The following is a 19968-nucleotide window of genomic DNA, read 5'->3' on the forward strand; positions in this document are numbered from 1 at the left end:
TTTTTAACCGCCTGGTGATTGAAGGGCATCATTAAGTCCGGATATCCGCAAGTCACTGGCACCTTTCAAAGAAACGAAACGTGTCTTCCATCCTTCCATCGTTGAAAGAGCTTTTAAGCACTAAACCTTTGGCGATGGCTGATGGATCGATCCAGGCGGAAAGTTTATCAGCAACTCTTCAATATTCCTGTCCACGGTAATCTTTAGTTTAGCCGGCTAAACCTCGAGTTGTGGCCCATTTGCCAAGCTATGTCGTGTTCGAACTGCGGAAATGAAGAGTTGGTTTTAGACTTATAAAATTTCTAACAAAGCACAGGACTGTGTGTTCCCCGTCAAAAAAGTCCGCCATTACCCACAATGCAAAGGGAGCCTTCATTCTTGTACCACAGTCAAACCACAACGCACGCTCGTCCCATCTAATAAACAGAATCGCTCGACCTCGATTTCAATGAAAATTGACTTTTATGTTTTCCACATGTAAATATATAGGACTGCAACCTATGTAATCAAGAAAAAGAAAAAAAATAGCTTGCAACGAACACTCGACAATCGAACGAAGAAATCTAAGAGAGAGAGGGAGAGAGAGAGAGAGAGAGAGAGAGAGAGAGAGAGAGAGAGAGAGAGAGAGAGAGAGAGAGAGAGAGAGAGAGAGAGAGAGAGAGAGAGAGAGAGAGAGAGAGAGAGAGAGAGAGAGAGAGAGAGAGCCACAGTTCTGGCAAGGCTACTATCCAAAACGAATCTGAGAGACTTGTTTACTCTGTGAACCGTACGCAATCTCTTAGGGATCGATCTCCGTGAAATTAAATGCTCGTCAACCGTGCACGTTCGGTCAGCCCCAACTTTATAATAAAACGTTCCTCAGTCAATCTCACACCCAATAGTAGTGTAGTAAAACGAACAGAGAGATAAAACTTTTAATGGTAGATTTCTTGGCTCACTTATCCATGAAGAACTAAAAAATCAGACCCACCATCAATGCCAATACCGTGCTAAAAGCCATTTCAGACCATGGCAGTGAAAGATTACATTCCCATTGATTTGAACAAGAATAAGGGGCACAGCAGGTTCCCCCCCGGTGTATGAGTGTCACAGGACAACCATCCTCCATGCCAATACCGTGCTAAAAGCCATTTCAGACCATGGCAGTGAGAGATTACATTCCCATTGACTTAAACAAGATTAAGAGGCACACCAGGTTCCCCCCCGGTGTGTGAGTGTCACAGGACACCCATCCTCCATGCCAATACCGTGCTAAAAGCCATTTCAGACCATGGCAGTGAGAGATTACATTCCCATTGACTTAAACAAGATTAAGAGGCACACCAGGTTCCCCCCCGGTGTGTGAGTGTCACAGGACACCCATCCTCCATGCCAATACCGTGCGAGGTTAGGGTTAGGGTTAGGGTTAGGGTTAGGGTTAGGGTACAGGACGCTTTGCTTTGGTTCATTTTTTTTTTAACTTTACTTGGAAGCCGCGATTCATTGTACGGATGTTTTGCCTTGGGATATTCATTTTAAAAGGCATCACAACTTTTCTTGTTTATTAAACGCCCACCTTAAGGGATCACTGTTTTGTATTTTATTGGGAAGTTAACGCATAACTAATCGATTTTTTTTCCTTCTATTTTCACGGCAGACATCCTCGCTGCTCTGATTTATTCGTTCGGACCTGACTTGGGGAGAGTTGGTAAGGAAGAATGCTGTCTGATAGCGTAACTAGATCACGCCCCTTGCAAGAGAAAATCTCGCAGTGGAACTGACGTACCTTTACCTCCTTGGATAATTTTGTATTATTTTTTCACCTGAACAACACGAAATTGAACTGTGGGCTCCAAGATGGCAGCTGTATTTGGCAATCTCACTGTATTAAGGCGGCGCAAAGAACTTTTTTACTGCTTTACAGAGGCGAGATCTAAGTTGTTCTCCAATATTGGGGAAGATTATTTAAACAATGCTGTACAATATCTTGGTATAGAAATTGTTATGAGTAATGTAGAGGAAACAGCTATTGTCCAAAAGTTTCTCCCATCTCAAATCGGGCCTTTCGGGTTAATAAGCGAACAAAATCTTTTACGACTCCAAGCCATGCTGCTAAATTCAAGACGAGTAGAGAGTCAAATGCCAAACTCTGGGTACCAATTTCCCTTTGGCGCGAATAACGTCGCAACCAGTTTCTTGCCAGCTGATTTTAGATTTGTGTCTTGGCCTTTTGAAGGTAGATTTGGGAGGGGGGAACTCAATACTTCTCAGACTAGCAACCTCAACGAAAATAAACACGAACGGGGCGAAACGTCTTCAAACTGGGAGGTTAATGAAAGCGCAGAAGGTGAACACCTTGCCGCTTCGAGTGGCTGCCAAGAAAATCTATCGAGGCAAGAAGAAAGTGATAGTGAATTAGAGCCCCCGAAACTCGCGAATGAAAATACGATGAATGAAAGGCCTGCCTCTACAGTCAATTTCAGTGAAAAGAAAGCGAAGCCTGCAAGTTTAAGTCACGAAGAAATGTCACCAACGCTTCGCACTGAATTTTCTGAGATACGCAAATTTTATTCTCTCGAGCTTAACTTCGACCGTGAAGGCGGCTCCTTGCAAAGTACCACGATTGACAAGATGTTTGAACGAACCTGTAGATTTCTGTGGTTTTTGAAAAACGTAAAAAATGTCCAACCTGAATTGTCTTATTGCGCGAATCCAGAATCCATCCAAGAATTTGTTCATTACATGATGAACACGCGTGGTTGCAAGGCAATAACTTGTAGTCGTTACATAACAGCTTTCATAAATGTGTCCAAAGTGCCTCTAAATTCACACGGAAACAATGAAAAAGAGGATTCAAACGATTCACTGGAAAGATTAAGATCTATTCAGAGGCAACTAGAGCGTATCTCAAGAAAAGAACGAGTAGATGATTTGGCAAAAAAGCCTCAAGTAGAGAAAGTCGTTTACTCAGAGCTGCTTGAACTTTGTAGGGAACTGAAATGGGAGGTTAACGAAAAGACCGGTCAAGATCAGGCTAGGAGCTGCATGAATTTGTGCTTGTTACTGCTCTACTGCGCAGCTAACCCCGGGCGTGCCAAAGAATACATCACGCTCCGTATTTATAAAAATCAGAGTGAGGAAGATTGTAGAGATAAAAACTTCATCTGTTTCGAAGAAAATGGCAGTGTCATCTTGTTTGAAAATGCCTACAAAACTAGACCGACATATGGCCCAAATAGGACTGATTTGACACCTTTAAGCTTCCTCACATATTATCTGCAATTATACGTTACGAAATTGAGGTCCTTATTGCTGAATGGCAAAGAGCACGATTTCTTTTTCCTTAACCGCAGAGGCGACCCTTTTACTCATGCATCGTACAACAATTACATCTCAGCCCTGTTCGAGAAATATTTGTCTTTAAAGTTAACCACTGTCGATCTCAGGAAGGCGGTTGTAAACTACTTCTTGACGTTGCCGCAAAGTGGCGACTTGTCCTTAAGAGAGTCGTTTGCGACCTTGATGAAGCATTCGGTGAGAACGCAAAAGCGATGTTATGATGAACGTCCGTTGGCTCAGAAAAAAAGTAGAGCGCTGGGTCTGTTGAGCTCTGTCGCTTCTCGAAGCCTAGAGGAAGATGGCATTCAAATTATCGGTGACGAAGACGAAGAGGGTCGTATTGAGTACTTGCCGGTGCCCGGAGATTTCGTGGCACTCGTCGCATCTAACTCTACTAAGAATACTCCTGAGGTTTTTGTGGCCAAAGTTTTGCGTTTGTCTGAAGATCACAAGACAGCTTATCTAGCCGAGTTTTCGGAAATTGAGCCGGGGAAATTTAAATTGAATGCGGGTAAGAGCTACGCAGAATCGGTCAAGGCACTAATATTTCCAGTTGATGTTGTATACCTACACTCGAACGGCGTTTACGAACTTAGGACTCCCAAAATCGACATTCATCGCCAAGTTCACAAGTAGTAATAGTTTCTTAAAAAGTTAACCGTATTCACTTGTTGTTGTTCATGTTACTAGATGGCGGGAGCGACGTCCTTGTTTGTGGATGAAGTGTTATTTGAAGTTCTGAAAGAATTGGGTCTTCTAGTACAGCTCTACGAAGAATTTATCGTCAGTGATCAAAGGACTGTCATTTGCTTGCCTTCCGCGAACTATTCTCGTTCACTATCGTTTAGTTTCCTCAACTTTACGAGTGATTTTTACTGTGCGTTCCTCAGGAACAGCCCTACCTTGCGCATCTGCAAGTTATGTTACCAAGAGCACAGCCGAAATTACCTGTGTCTGCCAAACATGTTCGAAAGACACTCTTTAGACCTACTTTTCGATATTTTTGAATGGAAACGACGATATGTCTCGTTCGCAGATGATTTAGTTTCATTAGTGAGGCTCTGTGGGTACTTATTAATCAAACCCAACGTCGTCCATACCTTTCTAGCTAATCTGGTGGCAATCGATGAGGTTATGAAGTCAGAAAACCTGCCTATCTTTGCTTTCGAGCTCTACAGAAACGGCTTCTTTGAAACTGCCGCGTACTTTTCGCAAGGTGTTGACCATCCGCGCTTTTATAGCCTATTGAAGACGTTTCGCAGCTATCGCGACGTAAAACGCAAACTTCGCAGCTTTAAACGTTACAGGAACTTTGCTAGAACCTGTACTTACTCGTCAGGGAGGGTGAGATTTTTGAGGATCCGTGCCGCATTTTATTATGATTTTACTTACTAACTTGAGCGGAACCCTGCTCGTGCCTTAATGTAAGGAAAATTAGGAAATCTGTGCGCACACTTATATACAGTAGAATTTATCTTTTCATTTGACAGTTTTTCACATGTACACCACCGTATTCTTAAGAGTTTTTCCCCCATCATTTCTTTCAGACAGAGAGGCTTCTCTTTAACCTTGTTGCAATGCCACGTCGCCGTAAGCGCTCAGAGCGCGCGCGAGAACGCCTCGAAAAGTTCCTTGCCTCCAAATGCTTCATCTGTTATACCCCTCAGGACACCCCTTCTAAACCATTACCTTGTTGTGGGCATCGAATCCACGAGGATTGCCTGCTCTCATGTTTCCGGTATGCTATTGGCAACTTGAGAGATTGTTGTCCCCATTGTCGGACTAAGCTCACTCCGTATAACATCTCCCAAACAGCTCCTCGCGGTTCTAATTTGTTTTGTTTTGAGTCGGTCAATTATCCACCCCCACCCCCTCCGCCTCCCGCCTGGGATGATGAATTCTCAGTTTTTGCATTCGTTGAGGAGAACGAATCGGATGACATGTTTCTGAATCCCCACCCCACTCCACCCCCACCCCCGGGTTGGTCTGAATTCCGTCGACAGTGCCGACAAGACACCCGATAGACCGCGGTTTTTGAGGCACAAAACATGGTACCCGCGGGAACCCTTAAGTAGCGATAGTAACAAGTACAAAATTGTGGAACGTACAATGTAAGCTGCCAATGCCCCATTCACACCGACTAAACGTGTCCACTTGAACTAGGAGTAATAACATCAGGCTTATTGATAGAAAAATGTAAGACTGAATTTTGCATCTAAGGGAATTTGTAGCTGCGACTTCATGCATTCAATAGAATTGAAGTGAAGTAAACGTCAGTATGTTAGTTTACGAGGGCATCGAATGCAAGCCTAGTTAAACAAAAGTACCCACCAACATGTTTTATGATCGGTGTGAACAGAGCATTGGACGATTTAGCAACAATTGAACTGAATGTTAAATATAGTGGTAACGTTTCGTTTTCTTTGTGTATGAAGCCGTTACGAGCCTTATTTGTATGGAACAAGAATTAACACGGTACAAAAAGTAATCACGTTTTCACATCAGCTTTATTTTTCTGTATTTCTAGTTTAATATTTGAAATGACACTGTATTATTGTTTTAATCAGAGTGTTGCATTTTAGTTTTTACTACCATGAGAAGTTGGTATTAAATGTTACTGTTTGTTGAAGAGGAGATTTTCTTGTTGTCCATTCAGCGTCAAAAAGCTTTCACTTAACCACTGTCATACTGAATTTAACAAAAAAAATTGAAGGTCACTTTTTTTATATAAGAGATCTTATTCACGCTTGCAGATTTATAGAATGTTCAGTCTGGGAGTTTCTCCCAAAACAGTGCCGCTAACACACGGGATATTTGAATTGCAGTTCTCCGCGTTGATTAACCTTCAAGATTTTTCTAACTTCAGTATGGCAAACTTTATCCAAGAACCCATCTTTCTTGCGGTATCCACGGTACACTGCATTTTTGATCGCAGAAAATTTGTCTCAAGTGATTCATTTTCAGTTGGACGCATCCCCGAAACGAATCTGGCACTCATCCTGTTTCTTATAGACAACTGTGTTACCTAGACTCGTGACTGTCTCGCAAACATTTTTCAGCGCGTCTCAGTTGCACGTATTTGCGTCAAATTCTGATTGGTTCCTTGGACTGTTTGAAGGAAAAATGACACCAAACTAGTACTCGTTATTTATATAACACGGATGAGTAAAGAATGAATGTCTTGCCTCTCCCTTGCCTGCAACTGACAAACAGAAAAAGGTGTTATTCTCATCACAATAAACTCTGGGCTTCGGTTAGTCGGGGAAGGGAGGGGGGGGGGGGGGGGGAGGGAGCGTCAATTACCTAGGCAAAATTGACAGATCTATGTTACACCGAAACTTTCTCAGGTGCGACGTACAGCTTTCATATGACGATAAACGTTTCATTTCCATGGTTATAATAATAGGCCTTAACAGGCTTGATATAACAGTGTTTGTATGGATGTCAAATAAAATTTTCATAAAACATCGCTTCTGAAAAAATCATCAATTGGCAACTTTTGGCACCAGGAAGAGTATTAAAAAAAAAACCATTGGAGTGATGTAGCTGTGCCAGAAAGCGTTCAGTCGTGTTTTGACCTTTCCATACATTTGTCTGTATAGCGAACCAGCCTTAAATTGCTACTAAAAGTAGTTTTCGGGAAAAAATACAGGGAAATGTATGGAAAGTTCAAAGCACGACTGGACGCTTTCTGGCACTAGCATAGTTAAATAACATGTGTACCGCTATGGCAGAAACTTTGTTTCAGTCAAGAATGAAATACTGCGCAGGATTTAAAGATTATAAAATCGACGCTGTTAAAGGGGAAGTATCACGAAAATTTGATGTAATTTCAAAACCCAAAAATGTTTGTCTGACAACAGAAACAAAAAAAATAGTTGTCTAGGTTTGTTATAAATTATATCCCCAGTGCAAGAAAACTGCCGATTAGTGCCTCTAGCCAGGGATAGAGTAGGTCACAATGGATTGAAACTTGAAAAATATTAGCCTAATGTTTTTCAAGTTCTCGTATTTTTGTCTCCAAAATGTGCAATAATAGAACAAATCACAAGTCGTTCCTGGTTTTGTAGTAAAGTGAAGGTCTTATTTCACCCCTGAAATTAAACCCCATGATACTTCTCCTTTAAGAAGCAGCGTCGAGTTTAGAATCTTTAAATTCTGCTCACCGCTATGACTTACCTTCAAGTTGTAAGATTACGAGGCTAGCGACATCGTCAGCACAACATGTCGGTCAATCGGTCCACACGATTTACGCGCACGCGTAGACGCATTAGTGACTGTATTGGTCACCAGTCTCTTGGAACGCGAGTTTCCAACGAACTTTGTCGTTTTGACTGTAAAAACTCTGATATGCAATGGAGGAATACGTTAGAATTCCAAAACATCTGATCGTCGATCTTCTGAGAGCCGAAAATGGCTTGTCAGCAGCTCTTGTCCAAATGCCGTCAACTGTCCGTCCCGTGGTTAACAGATGTGCTGTTAAGATCCGCCAAATTGCTGCAACGGCTGGGTTAGCTGCGGGAGAGGGTTCATCGGCTCATGGACAATTACCCGTTAGCAATTCAGCTAGTCAAGGTATGTTTTTATCTTTTGAAGTTGTCGTCAAGCTAAATACATCGGTGTAACGGAGATTTTTTAGTTTTGCTTTGTTTACTTTAATAATTTTATGAGCACATTGCCATAAACAGATTGAAAATTTAGGCTAAGAGTTAGCAAACTAGCGATTTGTAACCTACGAAAGAGATTTTGTTTTGAATGAGGATGGAACTCGAAGTACTTGTATTTACAGTGCCCAGTTTTATTGTTCAACGCGATACGAACTCCCTGTGAAGGAACTATTAAATAGATAAAAAAAGTAACGATATTTTGAACGAACAAAACTAACTAATTGCACGCAAAATCTTTAACGGTCTACTTGTTTCGAAGTTCGATGACATTATAAATAAGCGCTGAAATACCTTTAAAGCTCTATAAGCCCCGTTCCCTCTCTTATCGCCTCCTGTTTGTAAGGCCATCCCTTTTTTTCTCCTTTTAGCGGCGTCCAACCTACCCAGATTTTCGCGTCTTCAAAAAAAAAAAAAAAACGTTACACAGAAGACATTGAAGGCAAAGACACATTATTTCAAACAATTGTCACTTTAATCTGAAACAAGCAATTTTTTTGTTTTACAGATTTGTGTTCTTGTTTGATTTTAACAACGACGTCGATTTTTCCTTCTTCCATTGCCGCCTTGTTGACTTGTAACCACGAGGTTAATTTGACGTTTGCAAGTTTTTCATAGACATGCTATTAAGCTTGATGTTAATAAGGCTGTAATGATAACTCTTTATCGCAGGCCAAAGGGTCCGTTTCATGATAAAATTTCGGATAAAAAACAAAGCAATTGCGGATTATTATTTCTAATAGCGGCATTTGTTAGTGTAACCAGTAACAATCACGCAAATTATATTTCTTTTTTAAAGAACAAAGAGGCGGGAATGACGATGATGATGATAATGACGATGATGATGATGATGATGATGATGATAATGATGATAATGATGATGATGATGATGATGATGATGATGATGATGATGACGACGACGAGGCTGGCGGTCTCGATACTAACGACCAGGTTGTTGGCCATTCTTCGAGTGCTGGGAATGAACGAGCCAAGAGGAAGCTAGTTAGGCGGCGCACTAGGAGGGTTAAAAGGAAATTGAGCGGTCGAAATCCTCCTAGACAAATTCCCAACAACCAACCGCCTTCCGCTGATGATGAACAACAAGAGATCGACCGTGCAAACGTCGTTGTGAATGATAATGCAAACAGAGACTTGAAGTACCTGTTAGCACAACTTCGTGCGTGCAGAAACGAGCCGGAAAAGGCAAAGTCTTTGCTTCAATATCTCAGTGGCTGTGGATTTAATGCTGGGGAGTCACCGGATAGAGTCATTCGATTTTCCAACGACGAGGCTAGAGAGTTGGCTCGATATGTCGCAGAGATTGATGGGGACGACGTGGATGGCGTAGAGGAACCAGGGGTAAGACAAATTTATTACGTTTCTGATTCTTTGTTTGTTTCTTTGTTTTTTGCCCAGAAGACAGTGCAGAAACCTTTAAAACTTAAGCCATTTTTTTTCATACATTTGACCCATTTTTGAAGCGTTCTATTGGTTCCCTATTGCATAATAATAATAATAATAATAATAATAATAATAATAATAATAATAATAATAATAATAATAATAATAACTACTTATATAGCGCTTATCCAGTTCTGTTCTAAGCGCTTTACAAAGTTTAAAAAAAATCATATTTGTTTAAAATAATCCGAAAAAAGATGAGTCTTAAGTTTACGTCTAAAAACATTTAAATTGGATCAATGCTTGAAAAAAAAATTAATATACAATAGGACATTTTCACTGTGGCGTCATTTTACTACAAATACCAGAATCCTTTTGGTTTTTGTTTTCTCGTGCTAATTAGAGCTATTGTTCTTTGCTGTCCACTGGGATTACAAAATTTGAATTTGAAAAGGAAAACGAAATGAATTCTGGTATAGTTGTAGTAAAAATGCGCCATCAGAAAATGACGTCTTGCTGCTTTTCTTGTTCCACGATTAATAAATACGCAATATTTTCTTTTTGCGTAGGTTGTCAACAAGTTACGATTAGCCATCCAGCAAAAATTTCAGCTCACACTGCAACAAACAGCAGAGGTGGGAAAACTTCTCTGGACGGCAATGAAAGAGCAGCCATTGAGGGAACAAAATGAAGAAGATCTTCCAGATTCCCAGAATTTTAGAAGAAAGCCTCAAATAGCGGAAGTGTTGGATCAAAAGGCGAACGTTGGCGTGTCAGCGTCTTCCTTGACTGAGTCAATGGCCGTACACCGAAATCTACAACAGTTCCCAATTCTTGCGTTCTCGAACGAGCCTGTGAGCCACCTTGCTAGTCGGGAAGTAAACAAGGCTTTAAAGACGGTTCCAGACGAGATACTGAGGGAATGTCAAGTCGGCGAAGATCTGCACACCGCAAGTCTAGAGGGAAGTGCATACGATACTTCTATACCAGAACGAGGTCAATTGAATCTTTCACAACCCCTTGACATTAACACTGTGGTCGTGAATGATGGCGATGGGCTTATATTAGGAGTAGATCCTGATAGCGAAAGTCCTTTGCGAAACGCAACGTACACGAGATTAAACCGCATTGACGCACCGGAACTGTTTGCTGTTCATTATATCAGGAATGAAGACACGGGTGAGGTTTTGGAACAGTTTAAGGGCCACTTGTCGTTACTTGGAGTTCAATTTTTCTTAGACTTGTTTGTGCGTAAGGGGAGAGCACAGTTGTGCTATCAGATGCCACGAGAGGGAATACCCGAGCCCAAGGATTTCTATGACAGGCCCCTAAAAGAATTCTGGTTTGAGTTCTTGGCAGTTCCGTCAGACAGCGAGCTGCGTATTCTAGATGCAATCGTCCGAAATTGCGAAAGTCTCGACGCGGCCGGAAGAGCGGTTTTAATGTCTTCCTTTGATCCCAGGCTTGCAACCGAAGATAGGCCCTTCTATCTCAGTCTGAATGCCTTACTCGTTGTAAGCGGACATTGTCACGTGTTCACCAGGTATTGCCAAGATAACAGAATGCTGAGACTCCAAAGGATAGCGAGAGAAAACCACATTGGACCTTTGTACTGTGGTTTGACCAGAAACCATATCATTGGAACTGAAATCGACAGCTCCGAGGATGAGGTCTTGTCGCGCTTCGCTTCTGTTGATCTTGACCAGTTGCGACTAGCAGGTTATCCTGATTGGGTTATGGAAGGAGGCCACCTAGTTGGGAAGTTCCCTTGGCAGGAAAGGGCTTTGAAGAAGCAGGTCTATTCTTTTACCAGGCAGAAAGTAAATCAACATTTGATATCACCTCATCAAGCCAGCAGTCCTCCGTACGGATGTTACATTGAGCTGGACAGGTATAACCTAACATTAACAGAGGAGCTCCTTTTTTCCCTAAAAATGAAAACAAGAAAGTAGTTTAGTCCATCCAATAAAATTCAGTCGTATCCGTTATCAGTAAAATCTAGGCACTAGAGTTAAGGACGGTGTGTACTTTTAATTTGTGACTGCGCATACATTCTGCACATCTCGAGATACTCGGGTTTCCTACGGGTTGAGCCTACTAACACAGGTATAGTTTTGCGCGTTGCATAACGCCTGTTACTTGAGGAATATTAATGATCAAGCCTAAAAAAAACCCGATCTTATGTAACGATCCTTTTGTTTTTTTTTTACAGGACCTGCCCAAGGAAGCAAAATTCGCCTCTATCTACGGTTAGGGTTAGGGTTAGGGTTAGGGTTAGGGTTAGGGTTAGGGTTAGGGTTAGGGTTAGGGTTAGGGTTAGGTTAGGGTTAGGGTTAGGTTAGGGTTAGGGAGAGGACCCGTCCGGCCGAATTCATTTCTTTTTTAAAGGAATCTAAGGAAGGATCCTTCTTTGGGTGTGTTAGTCTGCGTGTATTCTTAAGTTGCTTTCTTTCTTTTTTCTCTTTTGCAGCAAGATTGATTGGTTCATGTAATAATTTTCAAGTATATAAAGACTGGTAAGGAGGCCTTTCTCAGATTGTCAACGAAACAGATTGCCGGCTACGTGGACAGGAGTCAATATAATTTTTTTTTGCATGTTATAGTTTAGCTTGCTATTTTGGGTGGAACTTTGATTGGCGAAATGGCTGTTCAGTTTGGCAATCTCAATGCAATAAGACGAGGAAAAGAATTGTTTTACTGTTTTTCCGAGGTCAAAAGCAAACTGTTTTTTAGTGTAGCGGAAGATCATTTATGTAATACACTGAATTTTCTGCAAATACAGACTTTAGTCTGTACAGAAGACGAGAACCGTTTTTTCTCCAGTCACCTTCCACCTCAAAATGGCCCTTTTAGATTAATAAGTGAACACAATTTATTACGTCTTCAAAGTAGCTATAGATTTCTATCGCATTTTTTGCAAACCTTTGAACCCCAAGTTCCTACTGTAACGGGCGACGTTTCAACAGGTTTTTCTCCGATAAAATCTCAAATACCTTGGAATTTTCAAAGTGAATTTGATCATACGCAAAATAACTGTTTAGACGACCAACCAGGGCCTTCCTCCAAAAATGACGATCTTGAAAGCGATGGCAGACACCTTGTGAATGTGGGTAGTAAACTGATTGGTTCTTCCGTAGAACCCGTCAGTGATGATGTAGTAACACAAGAAGCCTCTGACTCCTCTTGCAATGAAAGCAAAAAAGTTGCTTCCCTAAGTAGCGAGGAAATGTCACCCGAGCTCCTTTCAGACATCAAAGAAATACGAAGGTTTTATTCTTGCGAACTCAATTGTGACCGTGAAGGCAGTGCGTTGCAAAATGTGACTATTGACAAAATGATTGAAAGACTTTCTCGATTCATGTGGTATTTAAAAAACGTGAAAAAAGTCGATCCAAAATTTTCTTACTGTGCCGATGCGCAGATAATACAACAATTCTCAAATTACATGATGGATTCGCGTTCTGTAAAGGCAATAACTTGCAGTCGTTATATTTCCGCCTTCCTTAACGTGTTGAAAGTGCCATCAGTATCTAGTCAGATCAAAGATTGGACTGATTCAGTAGACAAAGTGAGGGCCATACAGAGACAGCTAGAACGCCTAGCACGGCGAGATAAAGTAGACGATTTGGCAAAAAAGCCTGCACTGGAAAAAGTGGTTTATAGCGAACTTTTAGAACTTTGCCGTGAATTAAAATGGGAAGTAAGCGAGAAAACTGGGTTGGACCAGGCAAGAAGTTGCATGAACTTATGTCTCCTACTGCTTTACTGTTCAGCTAACCCCGGGCGAGTTAAAGAATACATATCTTTGCGCATTTATGGCGGCCAAAACAGCGATGAGTGTAAGAATCAAAATTTTCTTTGCTTTAATCAAGACGGAACCACCATCTTGTATGAGGATGCTTACAAAACAAGACTCACTTATGGACCGAACAGAACAGATCTAACACCATTGACTTTTCTCACTAATTATTTGAAGATTTACTCCACTAAAATGAGAAACTTGCTTTTGGGGGGTAAAGAACATGATTTTTTGTTCGTCAATTCAAGAGGCGACCCCTTCACTCATGCTTCGTATACAAATTACGTGTCTTCGCTTTTCGAAAAATATTTTTCAATGAAGTTAACCACGGTCGATTTAAGAAAAGCAGTCGTAAATCATTTTTTGACTTTGCCCGGAAGTAACGATCCTGCGCTGAGAGAATCGTTTGCAACTTTAATGAAGCATTCCGTAAGGACGCAAAAGCGATTTTACGACGAACGTCCCTTGGCTCAGAAGAAAAGTAAGGCGCTAGATATGTTAAGCTCGACGGTTTCTCGAAGCCTTGACGAAGACGGTGTACTTATCTTGAGCGATGAAGACGAGGAAGGAAACATAGAATATCTTCCCATACCTGGCGATTTTGTTGCTTTAGTAGCGTCGAATTCTACTGAAAAATGTCCTGAAGTGTTCATTGGCAAAGTTTTAAGGTTATCGGAAGACCACAAAACAGCCTATCTAGCTGAGTATTCGGAGACTGAACCAGCAAAATTTAAACTCAATGCCGGTAAGAGTTTTAAAGAAGCTGTAAATGCATTGATTTATCCTATCGACCTCGTATACTTGCACTCTAACGGAATCTACGAGCTAAGAACACCGAAAATTGACATACATCGCCAAGTTCATAAGCAGTAAATGTTTTACAATGACTGAATAAGTTGAATAGTTTCTTGTGAGCGAAGTGTAAAGTACCTTTTTTGAATGTGGCAGGTAATCTATACCAAACAAGTTCATGGCTGAGATGACATATTGCGGCGAAGACCAAATGCTGTCACAAGTACTTAAAGAAATTGACCTCATCCCACAACTGTTCTTCGCGTTCATCGTCAGCAATGACAGAACAGTAATTTCCTTGAGTTCCGAAAGCTATTCTCGTTCAATTTCAACGAATTACTTGTCCTTCGCTAGTGATTTTTTCTCCGCGTTTCTTCGCAATAGCACTACATTTCGCATATGTAGCGTTTGCTTAAAACCGCACGGCCAAAATCAACTTTGTCTACCGAACAACTTCGATAAAGATTCTTTAGATTTACTTTTCAATATTTTGCAGTGGAATGTATGTGGCCCCCTATCTTTTTCTGAAAGTGACCTCGTATCTCTCGTACGGTTATGCGGTTTTTTACTTATAAGAACTGACATACTACACGCGTTTCTAGTTCAGTTGTTACCAGTCCGCGAAGTGAAGTTCTCAGAAAGTGGGCCAATATTTGTATATGAACTCTACAGAAACGGCTTTATGAAAATAGCCAAATTTTATTCGCAAGGTGTTTACCATCCAGACTTTTATAGCGTTTTACAAACCTGCACCAGTTATCGACAAGTCAAACGCAAGCTCCACAGCTTTCAACGCTTCGACAAGTTTGCGCGAAGGGACAAATTTCCGTCGGGAAGGTTCAGATTTTCGATTTGGGATGATAGCGACATTTAATATCCGTTCAAGCTGATATAAAGTGCTACTCAGCTAATATAAAGTTCAGCAAGGCAAAGTAAATAGCTTTATTGTGTCTTTTCGGGCGAGGGAAAGTTTTCCGAGTATTCTGTTTTGGCCTAAACCTTTTTGTAGGAAGTTTGTTTGGAAAACTTTTCGCCGCTCTTACATTTTCTCCTATTAGCAAGATGAAGTTTTTCGATTGTTACCGAGATGTTTTGGTATCCGTCCTGTAGCGTTGGAAACTTCAGCTTGAAAATAATGTATGTATGGCTAAATGAAAAGCGCCTGTGTAATTTCCTCTTCTTTTACTGCCGGATTATCATGGCCCGCCTCGATTAGCACTGCTATCTGCGGAGCCAGGGGATTAAGGATTTATTGACAAATAATAAAATATCGTTGTTGTTGCGCGATATATCTGCCTTTGACACTTATTTGTGTTGGTTTGTTCAGTGTTGCAAACAAAGCGTGATAGGTTTTCCGTTGTTCGTTTGGTCTACAAAGATTTTCTAGGTGTTCTGTTAATTTGTTGTAGACAGATTGTTTGAAAAATATTTAGCCACCTTAGTATAATCTTTCCTACTAGCAAGGTGAATTTTCCAATTGTTACAGGGATGTTTGTTACCCGTCCTGTGCGGTCGGAAACTTCAGCTTACTTTTAAGCATAGTATGATTTGATTTGTTGGAATGGGAAATGTTAACGTTCAACAGACGTGTTGCATAATTTGAAAGGTATAAGCATGTGAACAACTCAAGTTTCATTAAACGTTACTGTTTTGGTATATTTGATTGTTTTTTTTAATTTGATTGACCAATCCCCCCTTGGGGCTTTTCAGGGTCAATGTAGCCGCCTCTCACCCTACCCACCCAGACCAATGACGGCTTTAATCAGATAGACCATGACACCGAAATCCACGCCCTACTCTTTACGAACAGTGCCAAGGGTTCTTTAACTTCCCACAGATTATTATTAGGAACAAGTGTTGTGAGACGGGACGTACGGTTTACCGTCCTTATCCGAGAAGACTAGAAAGTCTAACAATTTGCAGATGTCATTACAAAGGCAACACTTTCCCCTCAGTCATTTAAGGACCCTGAGTGTTGGTCCAGCCGGGGTTTGAACCCAAGGCATACGTTCTGCGCATCGCGAGATACTCAGGTTTCCTATGGGTGGTGCCTACTAATGCAGGAATATTTTTGCGCGGTTTAAAAGTATACGGATAAAGCAGAACTTACCAAATGCTTTTGGTATCTCAAAATATAAAAAAAAAAGGGGGGGGGGGGGGTTAATCATGCATTTCTCAGAGATAATGAAGCTTCAATTTAGAAAAGAATCCCATACATAGGTTATTTTGGTTTAAGCCTATCTCCACCCAGTAGGCGACAGCTATCGAGCAAACACGAAAAAGAGAGAAGTGAGTGAGAGAAGCACAAGTTTGTGTATTGTAGAACAAACAGCGGCTTAACGTTTTTCCGTTAGCCGTAAACGCGAAGCTGAATCTCTCTATTAATGCTCAAATATCTCTGAAAAATGCGTGGTTACCCACAATTTTCTTTTTGGATCCCAATAGCCCTTGATAAGATCTGCTTTTCCCGCGAAGTCATAAACTGCACAAAAATACTTCGGTATTAGTAGGCATCGTCCTTAAACTATATTATTTACCATTGTCTTTAATATCCTTTTAATAAAACCTTGACAACCTCTCCCTCTATCTTTTGTCGTGTTAGGTGGGTGAGTGGGTGGATGGCGGGGGGGGGGGGGGGAGGGAGGGGCTGTTTGTGCCAAGTTTTTTCTCAACCAGCTTAATCGAATTGTGTTTTAAAAAATCGGCCATCGGTAAGAGAGTTTATTTGTTTTAAAAATGCTGATTAAATGTCTCACTACCAAAAAGCATGATGTCATTTAAAAATAAAGAAGTTCATCGCAGGGCACCCAACGAGGGTTTGCTCCTAAATACATTGAAAACACTTTTTATCCAGAGTACTTTTAGATAACTAGAATTGCATTCTCAGCATCTGTTCCGGAATTCTAGGGGAACTTACGTCTTTTCGAAATTAAGAGAGATTCAGTACTCTTTTCCCGAAAATTTTAGAACACTTTCCTAACATTTTTAGCCGTCTTCAAGTAATAGAAAATTGGAGACATATATTTTGAACAGATATTTTGCAGAAGACAGTGGTTGGGTGCCCCTGTAGACTGTGAAAAGAAAGCTCGAAGATTTTCAAGCTTGTAATAAGGATTTAGAACCCTTGACATACTGAGATACTCCGAGTATCTGTGAAATTATGTATTGTTTACTCGAAAGACTAGCTGTTTCCTTTACAAATTAACAATTGAAATAGCTTAGAAAAAAAAAAAATGAAAAGGAACCAGGCAGTATTTACTTTATTCAAGTGACATTGCTGATAACAGAAAAAAATAGTTTCTGTGTGTCTGGCAAGAACGTAACAATTCATTTTTTTCACTCAGTCTGTGCAATAGCTAACTGGTCTCTTTATGTACAATATTTTCCAGGAATAATTTAAAAATTAGGTTGAATAAGGAAGTTATTTCAAGAGAAACAAGAAGAAGCAATTTTATATAACTACCTGCAGTTATAATTAAATTAATTATATTAATATTATATTAATATTTATTAAATTATAGCCATATAATAGATAAAAGACAAGATAGTGAGCTATTATCTTGTTTTTTTTATTAGTTTTAATGTAGGGCTCCTATTCATAACAGAGTATTCTAAAGGGATTACCCTAGTTAAATAAAGGTTTACTACTTGCAGGTGAAAATTCAAAATCTTTATTATTTCATGCTCTGAACAGAGCTTTTCAACATAAAATATCAATGCAGACGCAAAAGGAGACCATATATACATGTATAGTTCAGTAGACCTACTCATCATATCTCAAGACTTACATGTGAAGCCATAAGCTGTATATTTCATTCTATCTGTCATTCACTACAAGTGCTACAAGCAGACGAAGAATCGACTAGAGCATACATCATTGAGGAACTTGGACTTCATCACGTGTAAAAAGCAGACATCTAACTGATATTCTCGGTGATCTTTTTACCCTCAACCATAAGCTGTGAATCATATAAAAAAATAATTGAACAATACAGTCAACTCCCGATAACTCGAATCTTCAAGGGAAATTGAAAAAGGTTCGAGTTATCGAGGGTAAAGTTAGCGATGGTTCGAGTTATCGGGAGTCGAGGTTTCTATTATGTCACCACGAAATAAAAGGATTATCTGAAGTAGCGAATTCGCGTTCGATTGATCTGGTTGGGGAATAGTTATAACTGGAATAAACGCTAGAAATCGTTTGCCTTGACAATCAGTGCTTCACAGTATCTAGAGTTTGACTTGAAGCAACATCCTAAGAATCATGGATAACTTAACTGAATCCACGAGGAATAAGATCGATCGAATGCAAGCTAAAAGTCAGCAAGATTTTACTAGAAACTTGAATTTAAAGGTCCATATTCCCGCTGTGCTTTGTCTACATCATATCATTGTTTTTAATAGTTAAACTATGTTGAAACTAGTTAAGATCTTACCTTACACTGAACTACGCTGCTGTACAAGATGGCGAATGAACCAGCCGCTGTACAATGACGTCATTATTATTATGGATCAATGAAAACTCTGACTGTACGATGTACAGTCAGTGTACTATTAAATCATTGAGTAGTTACACAGGTTTCCCAGCTTTTGCGTACAGGCTTTCAAATCATTTCACCAAATTTGGCACGAGTGTTTGGTTTCCAGGGAAACACATTGGAAAGCCAAGGACTGAGAACTAGCCAGAATTTTAAAGCATTGAGAAACATATATATCATCTCTATCACATATCACAATCTTGTTGAGTAATTTAAGCAGATTTGATCTATTATATATCCTCCGTATACAGTATCTTGTTTGTTCAGCGTTTTCTAATTTTTATTCAACATAGTTGAAGTACTCTATTTATCCAGAGCCGGCGAGTTCCGTTTTGATCATCTACAGTTTCCAGCATGGCGTTCACTCACATCAACGCACTAACACACTGTGACTTCAGAGTAGCGGTAAGTGGGTTTGTAGAACATTTATTAAGTGAACAATTCAACTACAAGAGCTTTTTTACATCCAACTTTATTCATTGTAGAGGCTAATTTTCGACTTAACGCATTCATTGAAAGGCAAAATTTAAACGCTACTTTATTTTCTTAGAAGTTTTCTTAGTGCCCCATTCACACCAAGGTTTAAACACGTTTAAAAGCTGTTTAGTTAAACAGTTAAAATTGTTTCGTTCATAAAAGCTGGTTTCGGCGATTTTTGTGGACTACAGATTTAGTACAAATGAAAGCAAGTTAAAGTTTACTTGCATCCTACGTCAAAGCGCACGGTTCAGCTTTCTCTCACCAATTTTCATTTTGTTAAACCTGGTGTAATTAAACATGCTTTGTTGGTGTGCATAGGGCTTAAGATAGTCCTTGTTCTCGTAACTTACTTATGCTAGAACAATTATTTTCCTAAATAACTTTAACGGCTTGTTTTTCTACGCACAAAAATAGAAGACTTTTCGACTGCGCTGCGAAAAGGCGACGATTGTATTTATCGCAAAAAAAAGGTGTGAAACTTGCACTCCGCCGCGTATTTAACCTACGATCAGGCGGGTTTTTTTTGTCTGGAAAAGGGGATGAAAAAAACTTTTCCCCTCCTCTCCCAAACAAAAAGGCAAGAAGGACCACCTGATCGCAGGGTACAGCGTAGTCTAGTCTCAAAGTTTTCAATCTACGATTCAGCTTCGCGTTTACGGCTCACGCCAAACAGGAAACGTCAAGCCGCTGCTTGTTCTAAAATGCATAAACTTGTGTTTCTCTAACTCACCTCTCTCTTTTTCGTGTTTGCTCGATAGCTGTTGCCGACTGGGTGAAGATAAGCTTAAACCAAAAAAGCTTCATTTTTTTTTTCATCAAAGAGAAAACTTCAGCCGGCCTGGCGTTTGCCGTTTGCTGTAAAGGCGATGCTAAATCTCTCTAGTATTCGCTGACGGCCAACTTAGTTGAATTGGCCATCGCGTAAATATTATCGTGTAAAATAATTAATGGAGGTATTTGCAAAACTTCACAGGGTGCC

The 19968-nt window shown here is 40.3% G+C and overlaps 2 protein-coding genes and 1 long non-coding RNA gene across 3 annotated transcripts; 2 read left to right on the forward strand and 1 right to left on the reverse strand.

Moving 5' to 3' along the window:
- The first annotated feature begins 1702 nt into the window (after window positions 1–1702).
- On the forward strand, window positions 1703–4095 carry LOC146450579 (uncharacterized). The gene has a single exon (XM_085100238.1). It carries the CDS (start codon window positions 1837–1839, stop codon window positions 3952–3954), a length of 2118 nt encoding a protein of 705 aa, XP_084956364.1. The 5' UTR covers window positions 1703–1836; the 3' UTR covers window positions 3955–4095.
- A 1711-nt stretch (window positions 4096–5806) lies between these two features.
- On the reverse strand, window positions 5807–7581 carry LOC146450580 (uncharacterized). Its single transcript, XR_014860273.1, has 2 exons — window positions 7498–7581; window positions 5807–6520 (listed from the first exon to the last, which is right to left on the reverse strand). It is a non-coding gene; the product is annotated as an uncharacterized LOC146450580 (long non-coding RNA).
- Window positions 7582–11781: 4200 nt separating this feature from the next.
- On the forward strand, window positions 11782–15622 carry LOC146450581 (uncharacterized). The gene has a single exon (XM_085100292.1). It carries the CDS (start codon window positions 12025–12027, stop codon window positions 14053–14055), a length of 2031 nt encoding a protein of 676 aa, XP_084956418.1. The 5' UTR covers window positions 11782–12024; the 3' UTR covers window positions 14056–15622.
- The last annotated feature ends 4346 nt before the right edge of the window (window positions 15623–19968 follow it).

The sequence above is a fragment of the Pavona decussata genome, unplaced genomic scaffold (genome assembly GCF_977016875.1).
Source record: "Pavona decussata unplaced genomic scaffold, jaPavDecu1.1 SCAFFOLD_441, whole genome shotgun sequence".
Lineage (NCBI taxonomy): Eukaryota > Metazoa > Cnidaria > Anthozoa > Scleractinia > Agariciidae > Pavona > Pavona decussata.

What these genes read in the sequence shown, in the direction of transcription:
- LOC146450581 (XM_085100292.1), top strand. Translation starts at nt 12,025, where the DNA reads ATGGCTGTTCAGTTTGGCAATCTCAATGCAATAAGACGAGGAAAAGAA.
- LOC146450579 (XM_085100238.1), top strand. Translation starts at nt 1,837, where the DNA reads ATGGCAGCTGTATTTGGCAATCTCACTGTATTAAGGCGGCGCAAAGAA.